Source organism: Geotrypetes seraphini, chromosome 6 (genome assembly GCF_902459505.1).
Source record: "Geotrypetes seraphini chromosome 6, aGeoSer1.1, whole genome shotgun sequence".
Classification (NCBI taxonomy): domain Eukaryota; kingdom Metazoa; phylum Chordata; class Amphibia; order Gymnophiona; family Dermophiidae; genus Geotrypetes; species Geotrypetes seraphini.
In genome coordinates this window covers 50,986,998-51,002,117 of record NC_047089.1, presented here as the reverse complement: position 1 = coordinate 51,002,117, position 15,120 = coordinate 50,986,998, and the positions used below count along the sequence as shown (strand labels likewise).

At 45.6% G+C, this 15,120-nt stretch overlaps 1 protein-coding gene across 7 annotated transcripts in view; it reads right to left on the bottom strand.

The window, feature by feature from the left end:
* FRY (FRY microtubule binding protein) overlaps window positions 1-15,120 on the bottom strand; it is a 501,309-nt gene that overhangs the window by 298,385 nt on the left and 187,804 nt on the right. For all 7 annotated transcript variants that reach the window (XM_033948462.1, XM_033948457.1, XM_033948458.1 and 4 more), the window contains exon 5: window positions 8,877-8,967. In XM_033948462.1, coding sequence (XP_033804353.1) covers window positions 8,877-8,967 — 91 coding nt within the window. The remainder of the gene's footprint in view (window positions 1-8,876; window positions 8,968-15,120) is intronic.

Genomic DNA, 15,120 nt, shown 5'->3' with positions numbered 1-15,120 from the left:
CCAAACAGGAGTGTAAAAACAATAAACACTTGTAAACAATTGTTGGAACATGTATATAGAACTAAAACCTAGCATAGAAAAAGTCCCCACAGCTCACCAACTAAGCTAGCTGAGCCATAGCTGCTGTTCTTAAATCTCCCTGGCCCTAGAAAAATACTAGAACCCGAGGAAAAATCAAAATCTGCATGCAAGCAAAACCCACAATCACCACATAAAGACAGAAAGGGTGGGGAACTATACCGTCTACAGGCTAACAGAAAGAAAATTAGCAGGTAAGAATCTAATTTCTCCTTCTGTATCACCTGCTAGACTGGTATAGTTCTTTCAAATGGAACGTACCAAAGCAGTACCCCCGAAGGCCCAACACCAGAACACGCTCACCAAATACCGCATCTCGACTCGCTTGAACATCCACACGGTGCTGTCTGACAAAGGAATGCAGAGAAGACCAAACTGCCGCCTTGCGAATATCCACTGGAAGCACTAGAGAAGACTCAGTCCAAGAAGCTGCCTGACCCCGAGCAGAAAGAGCCTTGAGAAATTCTGGAGCAGGCTTTTTCTGAAGAAGGTAAGCAGAAGCAATAGTCTCCTTGATCCAGTGCGCAATAGTAGCTTTGGAAGCCCCATCCCCCTTACGAGGACCTGCTACAACAGGGAGTCCCTCCTTGAGGGCCGCAATCCAGTCGGTTTTCAGGATTTCCCCAATGAATATGCAGAGATCCATTAGCATACAATGAAAGAAGTGCATGCAAATAGATCTCATGCATATTCATTGATGAAATCCTGAAAACCCAACTGGATTGCGGCCCTCGAGGAGGGACTTTGACACCCCTGCGCTATAAATAAAGATATGATCTAATTTCCTGATCTCCTGGATCCTCTGCACTTAAGAGCAAAGGCATCCAACTTGCACAACTGTCTCTGCTCAGAAGATCCCTCCCGACGACCTAACACCGGGAGGACCACTACCTGATTGACATGAAAAGGAGAAACTACCTTAGGCCGTAAGACAACCCACTCCCTAGAGAACTCCAGGAAGGGAGCCCTACAAGAGAAAGCCTGAAGCTCAGAAACACGTCTAACAGATGTAATTGCCACCAAGAAGACCGCTTTAAGAGTAGGGTCCTTCAAAGAGCAGTCGAACATAGGTTCAAAAGGTGGATGCACCAGAATAGACAGAACCAGATTCAGATCCCAAGATGGAACAAAGGGTCGCACAGGAGGCTTGAACAATTTGGCCGCCAGCAAGTAGCGAATCACATCAGGAATGGCAGTCAAACACGGCCCTTTCAACAACCCACGAAAGGCTGACAAGGCCAAAAGCTGAACCCGGAGAGAAGACCAAGCCACTCCCCTGTCCAGACCATCCTGCAAGAACTCTAAGAAGGTAGGCAGGGAAGAACAAAAAGAGACCACTTCACGCACAGCACACCATCCCTCAAATATACGCCAAACCCTGAAATAAGCCCGAGAAGAAGGATGTCTCCCGGAACCCCAAGAGGGATGAAATCACTTTATCTGAATATCCCTTCTTACCTAGGCGTTCCCTTTCAAGAGCCAAGCCGTAACACAGAAGGGTCCCGGATCGAACATTGGAATGTGACCCTGAGTCGGAAGGTTGGCCGAGAGAGGCAGAGGAAGGGGATCAGTCACCAGATGCCTCACCAGGTCCGCGTACCATGGTCACCTGGGCCAATCCAGAGTCACTAGAACCACAAACTATGCAGAGAAGAACTCTGCCCACTAATGGCCACGGAGGGAAAACATACAACAGACCCTCTATTGGTCATGATTGAACCAAAGCATCCAGCCCCTCGGCCTGAACATCTCTGCGACTGAAGAAGTGGGATGTTTTGGCGGGGTGTTTTGGCATTGACACCTGAAACCATTAGGTCCATGAGGGGCTGACCCCAAGACTGAGCTATTAGCTGAAAAGCTTCGGAACTTAGACACCACTCTCCGGGATCTAGGGCATGACGACTCAGAAAGTCCGCCTGAACATTCTCTACGCCTGCTATATGAGAGGAAGAAATGTCCTGAAGGTGAGACTCTGCCAAGAGCATGAGCAGAGCTGCCTCATGCACCAAGGTGTTCTTGGTGCCCCCCTGATGATTGGCATAGGCTACCACCATGGCATTGTCCAAAAGAACCCTGACTGACTTGCCCCTCAGAAAGGACTGGAAGGCTAACAGCGCTAGACAAAAGGCTCTGGTCTCTAAGATACTGATTGACCAGGAAGCCTCCTCCATGGACCAGGTGTCCTGAGCTGAGTGACCTAGACACTGAGCTCCCCAACCAAGAAGACTGGCATCCGTGAGTAACACCGGCTACTACAGCTGGTCCAAACTTGGTCTAGAGCCAACAACGAAGACTGCAATGAGCCAAGCCCCAAAGAGGAAAAGGATGATCCAGACTTTGCCTCTGAGGCGACCACTTTCAAAGAAGAGCATACTGAAGAGGACGTATATGGGCACGAGCCCACCTCACCACGTCTAGGGAAGCTGCCATCGACCTTAAGACTTGGAGGAAATCCTGCGCCCGAGGACACCGGGATGCCATAAGCAGGCGAATCAGATTGCAATTTGCTTATCCGGGCCTCTGGGAGGAAGACTTTCCCAAAGGAGGTGTCAAACAGAACTCCTAGATACTCCAGGAGCTGAGATGGAGACAACCGGCTCTTGGAAAGGTTGGCAACCCATCCCAATGACTGCAAAAACTCCACCACCCAATATGTGACCAGGGGTGCTCTCCTGGAATGACTTTGCTTGAATCAACCAGTTGTCCAGATAGGAATGAACCAGAATGCCCTCTTTTCGCAACGCCACCACAACGACCACCATCACCTTGGAGAACATCCGCAGAGCCATGGCCAGATCAAAGGGAAGCGCACAGAACTGATAGTGTTGTCCCAAGAACGTAAAGCGCAGGAAGCAATGATGGGAGGCCTGAATAGGAATGTGCAAGTAATCCTCCGTCGGATCGAAAGAGGTCAGAAACTCCCCAAGTTGAACCACCAGAATCACAGACTGCAGAGTTTCCATGCAGAAGGTTGGCACGTGGAGAGCCCTGTTGAAACTTTTCTAATCTAGGATGGGCTGAAAAGTCCCTTCTTTCTTCAGCACCACAAAGTAAATTGAGTACCAACCTGTGCCCCACTCCTGAGGGGGAACTGGAACCACCACGTGGATCCAACAATCTTTGAAGGGTCTGGCGAAAGGCCTACTGCTTCCACGTCACCTGCGAGGGAGAATCGAGATAATGATAAGGCAAGGAACGGGCGAACTCCAGAGCATAACCGTCCCGAATTACCTCCAGAACTCACTGATCTGATGTGATCTACACCCACTTTGAATAAAAATCTCACAGCCGGGCACCCACTAGAACCAAGATAGGCACCAGCAAGGAGTCATTGGGGAGGATGGGCTGCAGGGGACCCAGCGGGGGCGCTACCTACAGCCTGGCAGGCCCCTCGAAAGGACTGCATGCGCTGGAAGAACCTGCCTCTGGAAAGCTCAAGAGACTGAAAAGAGGCAGCCCCTTGACCAGGGCAGAAGCGGCAGAAATCACACCCACGAGCAGCACCACCCCGAGCCAGCGGCCTATCCTCAGGCAAACAAGGCACTTTAGAATAAGTTAATGTCTGAACCAACTTGCCCAAGTCCTCACCATACAAGAAAGACCCTTTAAAGGGAAATTTTGTCAACTTAGCTTTGGATGCCGCATCCAACCAAGTGTGAAGCTACAAGGTACGACATGCTGCCACTCCAAACGCCATAGATTTGGCAGAAGCTCGCAAGAGGTCATACATAGCATCTGAAAGATAAGCACCCATCTCAATTTTGGCAACTTCCTGCTCCACTAATTCCCAATCATCAGACTCACGGTCAAGAACGTGCTCAGCCTAGCAAAAACATGCCTGAGCCACCAGCCCACCACACAACGTTGCCTGAAACACCAGAGCTGTCGTATCAAAACTCTGCTTAAGCAGGGACTCCAACTTATGCTCCTCAGGGTCCTTCAAGGCAGCGCTGCCTTCCACAGGCACAGTATGCCACTTTGAGATGGACGAGACCACCGCGTCCACTACCGGCGACTTCAGGGTATCCCTATCCCCATCGGGCATGGGATAAAGGCGGGCCATGGAGCGTTAAAAACGAAAAGGCGCCTCTGGCACCTGCCACTGTGCAAGCATATCCCGAATAACCTGATGCATAGGAAAAGAGCAGGAAGCAGAGCGGATCCCCTTTAGCAAGGGGTCCACCATACGCAGGGGCTCTGACACGGCCTCTTCAAATTTTAAAACTGAGGAGACCCAACGAATCAGCATCTGAAGATGAAAAATGCACATCACAGACGCATCTTCACCAGCAGGTGGGTTCTCGAACCCCCCGCTGGTGGAATCCATCCCCCTAAGAGGATCCTGAAAATCTCCCCAAAAGGTCCTGGTCTTCATCAATATCAATCACATCCTGCTCCTCAGGACAAAAACCTCGTCCCAAGAGACTTTCAGCCACTTGGATGAGAGGAGTGTGTGTGTGTGGGGGGGGGGGGGGGGCAAAACAGCCGTGTCTGGGGCCGCACTGGAGAAGACGTCGAGAGCACCTCCCCTCCCGAGACCCCCAGATTGGAAACGGAACCTCCAACCGCCAGCACATAAGCTTTACAAAGTGCTAACATAAAATCAGGAGGAAAAGCCCCCGGCGGTCCCAAGGAACTCCCTGCCACAGCAGGGGACCTAGCAACACCTTGCCCCCGCTCCTCCAATACAGGGGGAAGGTCACCCGAGGACACTGAGATGATGGAGGTTTTTCCTGCCTAAATCAGGGCAAAAACTGCCAAAATCGGAGCTCCAGAGGCCTGCAGCATCTGAGAAGCCTGGGACTTTCCTGACGTTGAGGCCGAGGAACCAACCAACTGATGCGGTAAGGGAATCCCCAGCCGCTCCGGCAGTAAGGGAATCCTTTGTACCCTGACCATCGGTGGCTGGGGAAACCTCCCATGTGGGCGTCGGGGGAAGCCCGGGCTTCTCCACGATCCGAAGCCTACTCATGAGGTACATGCGGCGGGGTTCCCTGGACCCCAGCACCTGATGCCAACAAGGATCCCCCACCGCTCCGGCCTGTACAATGTTTGCACAGGCCAGCTGCGAGTACCACGCGTCTGGAGCACTTTTTTCCTTTCAAAGAGCTCATTGTGCTGAAAACCGCCCTAGCTGCAAAAAAGTGCCAGTTAGATGAGAAAAAACAGTAAAAACAGCAATTTTAAAGGGAAAGGAGCCCTTTAGACCACCAACGCCTCAGAATTTTTATTTTTCAATCAGAACAGACTCCACAGCTCTCAAGGCTAGAGGTCTGACCAACCATGGGGGTCAGGCTGCCATCTGAGGCACCTCTACAAATATTTGGGGAGGTGGGGGGGACCCGGCATGAGACCTGCCAGGTTTAACACCCCCGAGGTCAGATGAATCCCCAAACAAGACCCATCCAAACTCCGTCCGGCACAAAAGGGGAACCCAGGAGTCCGAAATAAATTCCAGCAGCACTAAGAGGAGAGCTGAATTAGTCTTACCACCTGCTGGAGACTGAGATAGACTGGATTGGTTGGGGGGGAGTCTATCCTAATATACAAGTTTTGGTCTCAGTCTCCACCTGCTGGTCAGAGTGAGATATAAACCCATTTGTAAGAACTACCTGTCCAGTACCTGTCTAGTAAGCGATACAGAATATGTTTTAAAGATCCCAAGAATCAGCCAAAGTCAAAACTGACACCGGCAATCCCTACTCACTATCCCAAATAAAAGCAGGCCCCAATCTGTTCCTCCTCCCTGCCAAACCAACACGGGTCCCATTCTGGCCTTACTCCACTTCCCCTGAATAAAAACAGGACCCTACCCATAGAGCCTCTCAGGCCTACCTTAAATACTCTGACAGTCTAGTGGAACCATCAGGGCAGGAGCAATTCCTAATCACTCTTGCCCATGCTGGCTCTACAATCAAAATGTCTGTTGCAATTTCTCGAAGTAGCCTCACAAGACTGCCATAGGAGGTTGCAGTAGCCATTTTGACTGCAAAGCCAGCATGGCAGGAGCGAAATTTGATCATTCCTACCTCACAGAGGCAACTAGGCCACCAGGGTTTGAAACGTAGACCCTGGGGGGGGGGGGGGGGGAGTCTATGGATGGGAGGCTGGAAGTAGGGCCCTCTTTTGATCAGTGGAAGATGGAATGGGGTCCTCTTTTGGAAGTTGTTTTCATCCAAAAATGCATTGGCACTTTCAGCTGAAACCAAAGCAAGACCAAATTTTAATTTTGGGCCTGTTTCAGCACCAAAACTGAAATTCAGCCTAACTCTCCCTTACTACCAGTGTATATGGGGCTGGGAGAACAGACAAACATCTGATGACAATGGTAGTACCCTCCATCCATATCTTATTAGGATAATCATCTTTTTACTATTCTTATGTTCGCAGTTGACTTATGAGGGGGGAATTCTGCTTAGAGAGCCACTGAATTAACCCATCTAAAAAAGCTCCTCCTAAATATTCTGGTCTAGGGACTTGCTCAGTTTGGCTATGCCTTAATATTGTCCTAGACAACTATCACAGTTTCATATCAGAATAATCTAGCTTAAAGGAATTCTTGTAACCTTTAACAGGATTGGAGTGGGATATTTTAAAAGTCATATTTGACCTTTTTCACTTCAGAAGCCAAAATTTCAATGGAACATCCTTTTCTCTCATTAACCTCAGCATTTAAACCATTGATCTATATTTATAGGGTGGTATAAATGAGTCACACTGAGGGAGCTGAAGAGACAGAATACAAGAGGTTCGTAAACCAAAGGCTGACTAGCACTCATTTACACAATTTGCTCGCCACTACACAAAGATAAAAGGGAAGATATAAGCAGGTTAACATTTTAAACTGTTATCTTGACTTTTAAAAGATCCCCCCCAAAAACTTTGTTCTTAAATAAGGGCAAGTCTAAAACCTAGGCCCAGGATAGATCCATAACCTCTACTGGATCCCCTTTCTATACAGCTCACTTTTCTTTTTTGTGGAATCAGAATTCAAAACCCAAATAATATATTGGTAGTTAAATATATACAGCGCTCCCCCGCGAATTCGTGGTTGGTAGTCCCGGTCATTCGCGATATTTTCCGACCACGAACCGCCGACCAGGAGAGTACAGCTAAAGAGGCAGGAGAGAGCAGCTGAAGCGCCGGCAAGTGAAGGAAATCACTCGCTGTAAGCTCCGACCACCTCTTCCTATACTAACGTCGGGGCCTCACCAATCAGGACCTGATTTGACACGCAAAAACATTCCTTGATTTTAAATGGTTACAAAATCAAAACTTACTGGAATATGTTTATAAATAAGATGACAGCAAATACAAGTCCCAAAAAGCACGGTTAGCAAGATCATACACCAACGCTTGCACTTTCACCCTTATAAGCTGCAATTGGTGCAGAAGTTACAACCTTCAGACAATGCAATGCGACAAAATGACCAGGTGTTCCTCAAGTGGCCTCCGAGATCACCGGACATTACTGTTTGTGACTTTTTCCTTTGGTGGTATGAGAAAGACAGAGTGTACCTACCTCCACTACCTGCAACTATAGATGATCTGCAGGAACGCATCCCTGAAGATATAAACACGATCACGCCGGATATGCTTCGGAGATACTGGTTCGAGCTCGATTATCACATCGATGTTTGCCGAGTAACAGATGGGGCACATATCGAGTGTATGTAATCAACAGATACCATATGAAACTATGAGTTGATGAAACTGTAGCCTCAAAAGTGAAAGAATATTCCTATAAATTTTGGTTTTGTAACCATTTAAAATCAAGGAGTGTTTTTGTGGGCACCCTGTATATATAAAACTCTATTTTTGTTCAAATAAAATTATTCAAAGTGAATAAAGTGCTCAGACCCATAAACCTCTTACATAAGTGAGCAAGAATAATATGTGAGGAACCATCATAACATTTTCATGTTCCTTCACAACCACCACCAATCACCACACATTCAATATGAATAAAAATATGAAATTTGACTCATCTTTGAATATTTGGTGGTCAAACAATAACCCCAGAACTCCTTAATCTTGAGCCCCAAACAATAAAATATAATTAACATGAAGAATATAGTAACCACCACAATATCAAATGTGCTCAATTATTCCAATTTTAACAAGGCTCCCCTCTACTAAGATCTGGTTTCACCTGTAGCACCCTGCTGTCTGCCAGAGAAACTTACAATATATACAGTATTTTTTTTCGCCTTTTGAAATCCTGTTGGTCCAGCGGAGTATCAGTAGGAGCAAGCATTCTGCGCTCCTGCCCCATGCTGAGCCCCTCCCTCGCTGGATGGATGTCTTAGGAGTGAGTTTTACACGCTCCTGTCTGGGCCCGTGCCGCTCTCTGAATGGCGAGAACTGATGGCAGTCATTCAGTAGTAGCACGGGCCCAGGCTGAAGCACGAAAAGATCATTCCTGCCTTATGCGCCACTGGCCACGAGATCTGAGACAGCCATCCAGCGAGGGAGGGGCTCAGCAAGGGGCAGAAGCATGGAAAGCTCGCTCCTGCCGAAACACTGCTGGACCACCAGGATTAAAAAAGGCGAAAAAAAAAGATACCATATATACTGTAAGTTTCCCTAGCTGACAGCTGGGCGCCCGACTAAAAGACACTAGGGAGAACACTTCACATCATGATGTGTGACGGAATATTTTCTCCTTAAGACGGACAGACATTTCCACCCACTTTTTTGGGGAAAAAAGTTCATCTTATGGAGTGTAAAATATGGTAACCATGTTGCATACCTCCCCCATCATGAAATAGTTAATGTACAATTGAGGGCTGCCATACCTGTTTTAAAACTTCTATTAACACTAAAGAAAAAATAAAATCGATAGCCAGGTCTCTTCTTTCCATTAAATAGTCTCGCTGCTGCTCATCACTGCAAAGGCAAAACAGGAAATTCATATGTAATAACACCTTTTCTGGTATCACTTATTCATGTGTAAAAATTAGCGAGAGGCTATTTGTTTTGCTTCCTTTTTTTCATGTTTTGGGAGGTAAGGAGGATAGGTGGGAGATGTGATTACTGTATTTGTATTTTGTGACTCGCTTTCAGTTTGCAGAATCTGTAATTCAGACTGGGCAGAGACCTGCCCATTCACCTATTCCAGCTGTTCAGTGATGCTGTTCCTGTCCCCTTGTCCTCTGCTTCATGGGTCCACTGCTATGCTGGCTCTGCTTCAGACATTAGCAGTTCCCTATTTCTAGAGAGTGTGTTGTGGATTTTAATACAGCAATGAGTAAAGAATCAAACAATATAGCATCAAAATCATTTAAAGCAGAATTGAGAGAGGCACTTTTCAGGACAATGGTTGCATAAGAAAAATGTGCCAAAACCGAACTGGAAACCCCAAAACAAACTCAGCAAGTACTTCATTTTGTACTAAATACAATTGGTGGAATAACCATGAGAGGGGACTGGGCCTCTCACTCAAAATGAACATCTCCCTTGCTGTAGCTGGTGGGACATTTTGTTTTTCCATCATCTTGGTTACAGTTTCTGCTTTTGTCTATCTTAGACTAATTCTCTTTTCCAGGTCTCGGGAACCCCGGATCCATCCCTGCGGGAATCCTGTGAGCCTGGGGGGGAGGGGGGGAGGTTGATCCCTGCAGGACCCACGGGATTCCCACAATCATCATTCTCGTGCAGACCTCTAGTTAACAGCCCAAGGGTCCAACTTCGTTAGCAAGTTTCACCAGAAACTGGTCAAGAAGCCACACAAATAATATTACCTCCACTCACCACATCTGAAATATAGGGATACTCTGGAACTACTACTTGTCATGTTTGATCCCAACTGCTGCTTATAAGGAATGCTATATATCCTTCATGAAAGAGATTTTTAGTAAATGTAATCAAATGATGGGAATAGCTTAATTTTCTTTCGTTAACAATTTGATTTAAAAAAAAAAATAGTACATGTCAGAGGGAAGGCTTCCAGGTCAGCCGTGAGCCATGTGCAGGAACCAGCTTCTGTGGCTTCACAAAGAGAAGTGCCACTGGGAGGAGAGAGCCAGCCAAAAGGAGGTAAACACTCATGAGAGGCACAAATTTGGGACTCAGAACAGAGGGAAAGATGATGAGCGATGCATTGAGACATGGGAGGGAGGAAAAGGGTTGTGTTTGAACCGGAAGGGAGGAAGAAAGGGCACGTTGGCACAGGAAGGGAGAAGCAGGGTCGTGTTGTGACAAAGAAGAAGGGAGCACAAACTTCTGACAAAGGAAGGAGGGAGGGAGCATGAACTTGGGAGATAGGATGGAAAAATGGAGGGAGTGAGGGAAAGAGATGATGAGGTGGGGGAGGGAATAGAAAGGGAGAATTGTTGGGAATGAGTAATCGAGTGAGAGGGAAAGTGAGAGAGTGCACAAGGGGAAATGAAGAAAGAGGTGAATTGTTGAACACAGGGAGGGAGGAAGAAATATTGGACATGGTGGTGAGAGAAGTCTGAGGTACAGATGCATGGGGGAGAGATGAGAGGGAGAAATGTTGGATGTGGTGGTGGAGAGGGAACAGTGGGACGGATGAAGAACAAAAGTAAATGTAAACCTCCTATCTTTTCTTTCTATTTAAAATACACTACTTTGTTTTGAGGACTGTTTCTTTAATATTTTTATAGATTGTGCACTGTACAGGATCCAAGTTACATACAAATTCAACTTAAGAAAGGTTTTAAAAAAAGGAACTCATTCTTAACCTGGGGACTGCCTGTAATTCCAAAGGCGAGAGGCCAAAAAAAAAAAAGTAGAATGCTGAATAGGAATCCAATGAGCTTTGGTGTGGTGACGAATAACCGTCTGAAAATCAGCATATAAATGGAGAGATCTATTGAGCACATAAGGAGAAGCCAAAGTGGTAAGAAAACCAGAAAAGGAGATAACAGATCATTTTTGCAAAAGCATAAAACCTGACAGTACTTTTAGTAAAAGAGCTTCTTCGTTCATTCATTCTGTACAAGTATTTATAGCTCACCATTTCAACAATACTAACAGAAAACACAACAAAAGCATAAATGCAAAAAGAAAACACTGAAGCGTGAAAAATAATGTTTAAAAAAAATGAAAACCAAATACATACAACCAAACTAAGCCAATGAACAACATGAACCATAATATTGGCTACCGTGTTTCCCCCAAAAATAAGACCTACCCCGAAAATAAGCCCTAGTCACTGGATTTGCCAGCAGCAGCACTTCCCCCCGACTCCCCCTCCCCCTGCCTCCGTCATGCAGCTGAACCTATGCTAACCCTCCCATCTTTCCCTCCCGTCCAAACCCCGCCGACACTCCGACCACAAGATCTACATATCGCCCTCCACACCTACATACCTCCCCTCCACAGAGAAGCGTTGGCAGCACTCTAAACAGGCTGCTTCACGGCCTTTTCCCGCGGGGGCATTCTCTCTACTGTATCACTGATAATGTCATCAGCATCGTAGCGCACAGAAGGCCTCGGCGGAAGAAGGCTGCAAAGCAGCCTGTTTCGAGTGCTCCCAACACTGCTCTGTGAAGGGAGGTATGTAGGTCTTGCGGGGTTCGGATGGGAGGAAGAGATGGAATGATCAGCATGGGTTCAGCTGCGCAGCGGGGGCTGCTCAAGGGTTCTGCTGCAGCTGCACAGAAGGGATGGATAGAAGCTGGGCAAGGGTTCTGCTGCACAGGGAGATGGGAGGGGAAGAAAGATGCTGCACATGTGGGGGAGAGAAAGGAAAGAAGAAGAATTGGGTGGAGGAAAGGAAGGGAGAGATGATCATTGTACATGAAAAAAATAAGACCTACCCCGAAAATAAGACCTAGAGCATTTTTTGGGCCCAATTTGGGCCCAAAATTAATATAAGACTATTTTATTTTCGGGGAAACACGGTAGTATTCATGCAAATTAATTCTGTTTAGAAACTTTAGATGTTTATGACATTCCTTAAGTGCACAACAGAGGCAGAAGAACCGCCTAGTAGGATAGAGCAAAATTGAGCAATGCGACAGAGAGCTTCCCAGTAGTGCTCTACAAATGTAACTAAACTTGGAGGAACTACCTAGAAGATAGAGTGCAATTGTTTCTGAACCTATTCCTTCTTTAACCTCCTGTCTGAAACCGCCAACCATGGCACTAGATTTATAGTGATGCCTAAACCTATTTTCTAAGAACTAATATGAGATCACTATTTACCAAAACAACCAAATGGCATTCACATGACAAATACCCCACCATCATTTAATTCAGTTTGTAAGGTGGTATTTCAAGAAATTAAACTAAACAAAGCGGTTTATGGTACAAATTAAAAGCAAGAAAACAAATACAATTCTTCAAGAGTAATAAATAGAAGGAAAAGGATAATGAACAACAAGGAAGGAGGAGGATCAATGCCACCAATTCCTGTTGTTCCCAGCTGGAATTTAATGCAAACACTCACCCTAAGTTTGCATGTCAGGTCTTTAATGTGTCTTTAAAGTGACCATGATTTAGTTAACCTTTCAGCTTAGGATGAAGGCAGTTCCATTGGTGGGGGCCAAGGTAGGAGAAATAGGTCTGCTTAGTGCAATCCAGTTGATGAGTAGAGGCATAAGAGAGAACCAACTTGTCCATATAGGGAGACTGTCTAACATGAGATGAGTGGATTTCAACCCTAGATCTAGTGGAAGAATATGTAGCCCCTGGTGTTCCTGATTTAAATCAGACTTTGGTCTCAATTGGATTTGCTCTGATACTTAGCATACCAATGCATGACAAAAGCCATATATTAGATCTTTTAGTCATTCTAGTAGATAGCTTACTATAGCTCTTGTGTAGTATCATTTAAAATTTCCAATTTCCTTGACCTGATCACAATCTTATTCAGTTTAAGTTTTCTTTCTTTTGTAGAAGGTAGTAAATAGAAATAAAAAGGGGAAAAAAAGAAAATAAGATGATACTTTTTGTATTGGACTAACAATACATTTTTGACTAGTTTTCAAAGGCAATACCCTCTTCTTTGGGTCAGAAATCCCTTATAAAAATATAAAGAGATTATAATAAATATTCATAATTGAATTTTTAAAGAAGGAATGCCATGGTGTTTGGATGCTGAATCCTTATATTGGTTATAGGCGTAAAAGATAAACAAACCTAATAATACATTTTACAAGAAAAATAGGACCACGGATGCTCCTTAGTACTTTAAGAATTTAGTTGATATGAAAAAGAAGTTGAGGTACAGCAAGAAAGAATGGCAGGAGCAGACTAAACACCTCAAATAATTCAACTGCTATGAGTAGACTATAAAGCTATGGTAGTTGATAAAAGAAAAGGTTATATCTGTGCTAAAATTTATGGTGACTTTTCTCAGCCATATGAATTATTTTTATCATATGCCATTTATTGAATGCCTCGGGGACCTTAGAAAATGCTTCTTCTGCTCAGCAATTTGTAACTTTATTTAAATCAAAAGTTACTTGAGGATGGGTGCCTGTTGCACGTGTGAGATTACCGCAAACATTCTGGCTTTCCAGGAAATCTGCGGAATAAGTTTGAAGCCATAGATTAATCTATTTTAGTTTTAGTACTGTGGAGTATGAACAAAAAGCTTTCTATCTATTAGATTTTAGTGGACACCGTTCAGCTGGTAAAGCACTCATTAGTAAACATCTTAACTGAACTGGTTACCAACTCCTTGACAGAAGGAATTCTATTTGGCAAGTTAAAATATGTGCATGTAAGGCTCTTTACAAAAACAACCTTTAAACACAAAGGATGATTGAGTAAGTTATAAATTTGTCTCAAATTTACCAGTGGTGGGTATAATAATTGAAAAGGCAATTTGTTCACAGTTAAAGAGAATATTTGATTAAGAATGATTAGGGTTACGAGATGTCCAGATTTCCCTGGACATGTCCTCTTTTTCAGGACTGTTTTGGGAATCCGGGCGGCTTTTTAATTTTGTAACTTTTGTCTGGGGAAACTTGGACATCTAATAACCCTACATCAGCTTGGGCACCTATCCTGAGTCCTTCCTCCCCCCACCTCGCTACTGTAGCTCTTTGAGTCATTGGCAACGTGACTGATGTAAACATGCCGTCTTCTGCGACCCAGAAGCTCCTCCTCTGCTACTGATTCCTGTCCCTGCATAGGCGGAAAGCAGTAGCAGAAAGAAAGCTTCCGGGTCACCGCAGGCAGCGTGTTTACTTCAGTCATGCTGCCAATGGCCCAAAGAGTTACAGCACAACTGGGTGAGCAAGCGCCGGATCATGGGGGTAGCACGGGGAGGGTAAGAGATGCTGGACCACGGGGATGGGGAGAAAAAAAAAGGAAAGTTGTCAGACCTCCAGGGGAGGGGAGGGAAGGGGTCGATAAAGATGCCAGACCATGGGAGAGGGGAAAGGGAAGGAGAGAGATATCGGAGCACTTGATGGGAAGAGAGAGATGTCAGACTAGGGAAAGGAAGGAGGAGGGATTCCAGACTAAGGCAGGGGGAGAGGAAGGGAAAGAGAGGTCAGGAAAGAAGAGCTGAGGCTTTGGGGCAGGGCTGGGACGGAATGGGGTGGGACTGGAGGCAGACACGGGCAGGGCTGGAGGTGAAGCAAGGCGGGATTGGGGGTGGAACAGGGCGGGGTCAAGTGTCCAGGTTTTTGCATCTAAAAATATGGTAACACTAAGAATGATGTCCTCGACTTTTTACAGCATGGACTTGTCAAAGGCATAGCCTTCAAACACTGCTCACCTTGATTTTGAATATGCTGTGGGTAGAGATGGAGAAGAAATGATCAGCTCCAGAATCTCAATGAATGGCTGAGAAAATGGTGCAGGAAAGAGATTTACATTTGATTGGAACTAGGCAGTATTTCAGACAAGTGGGGGGCAGGTTAGTCCGGAAAGGTGGGTTTCACCTTAACTGGGTAGAACCAGACTGCTTAAGCACCACCATTCTCTTCTGTGGTTCTTTGAATGTGTATTTATACGAGTAGCTTTGGTGAGCTGGTGTTTTTATTAACAGCTGATCTTAACAAAGATGTGCACATCTTTGCAAAATATGGATTTTCCCCTTTTTTCAGTTTTCACAGC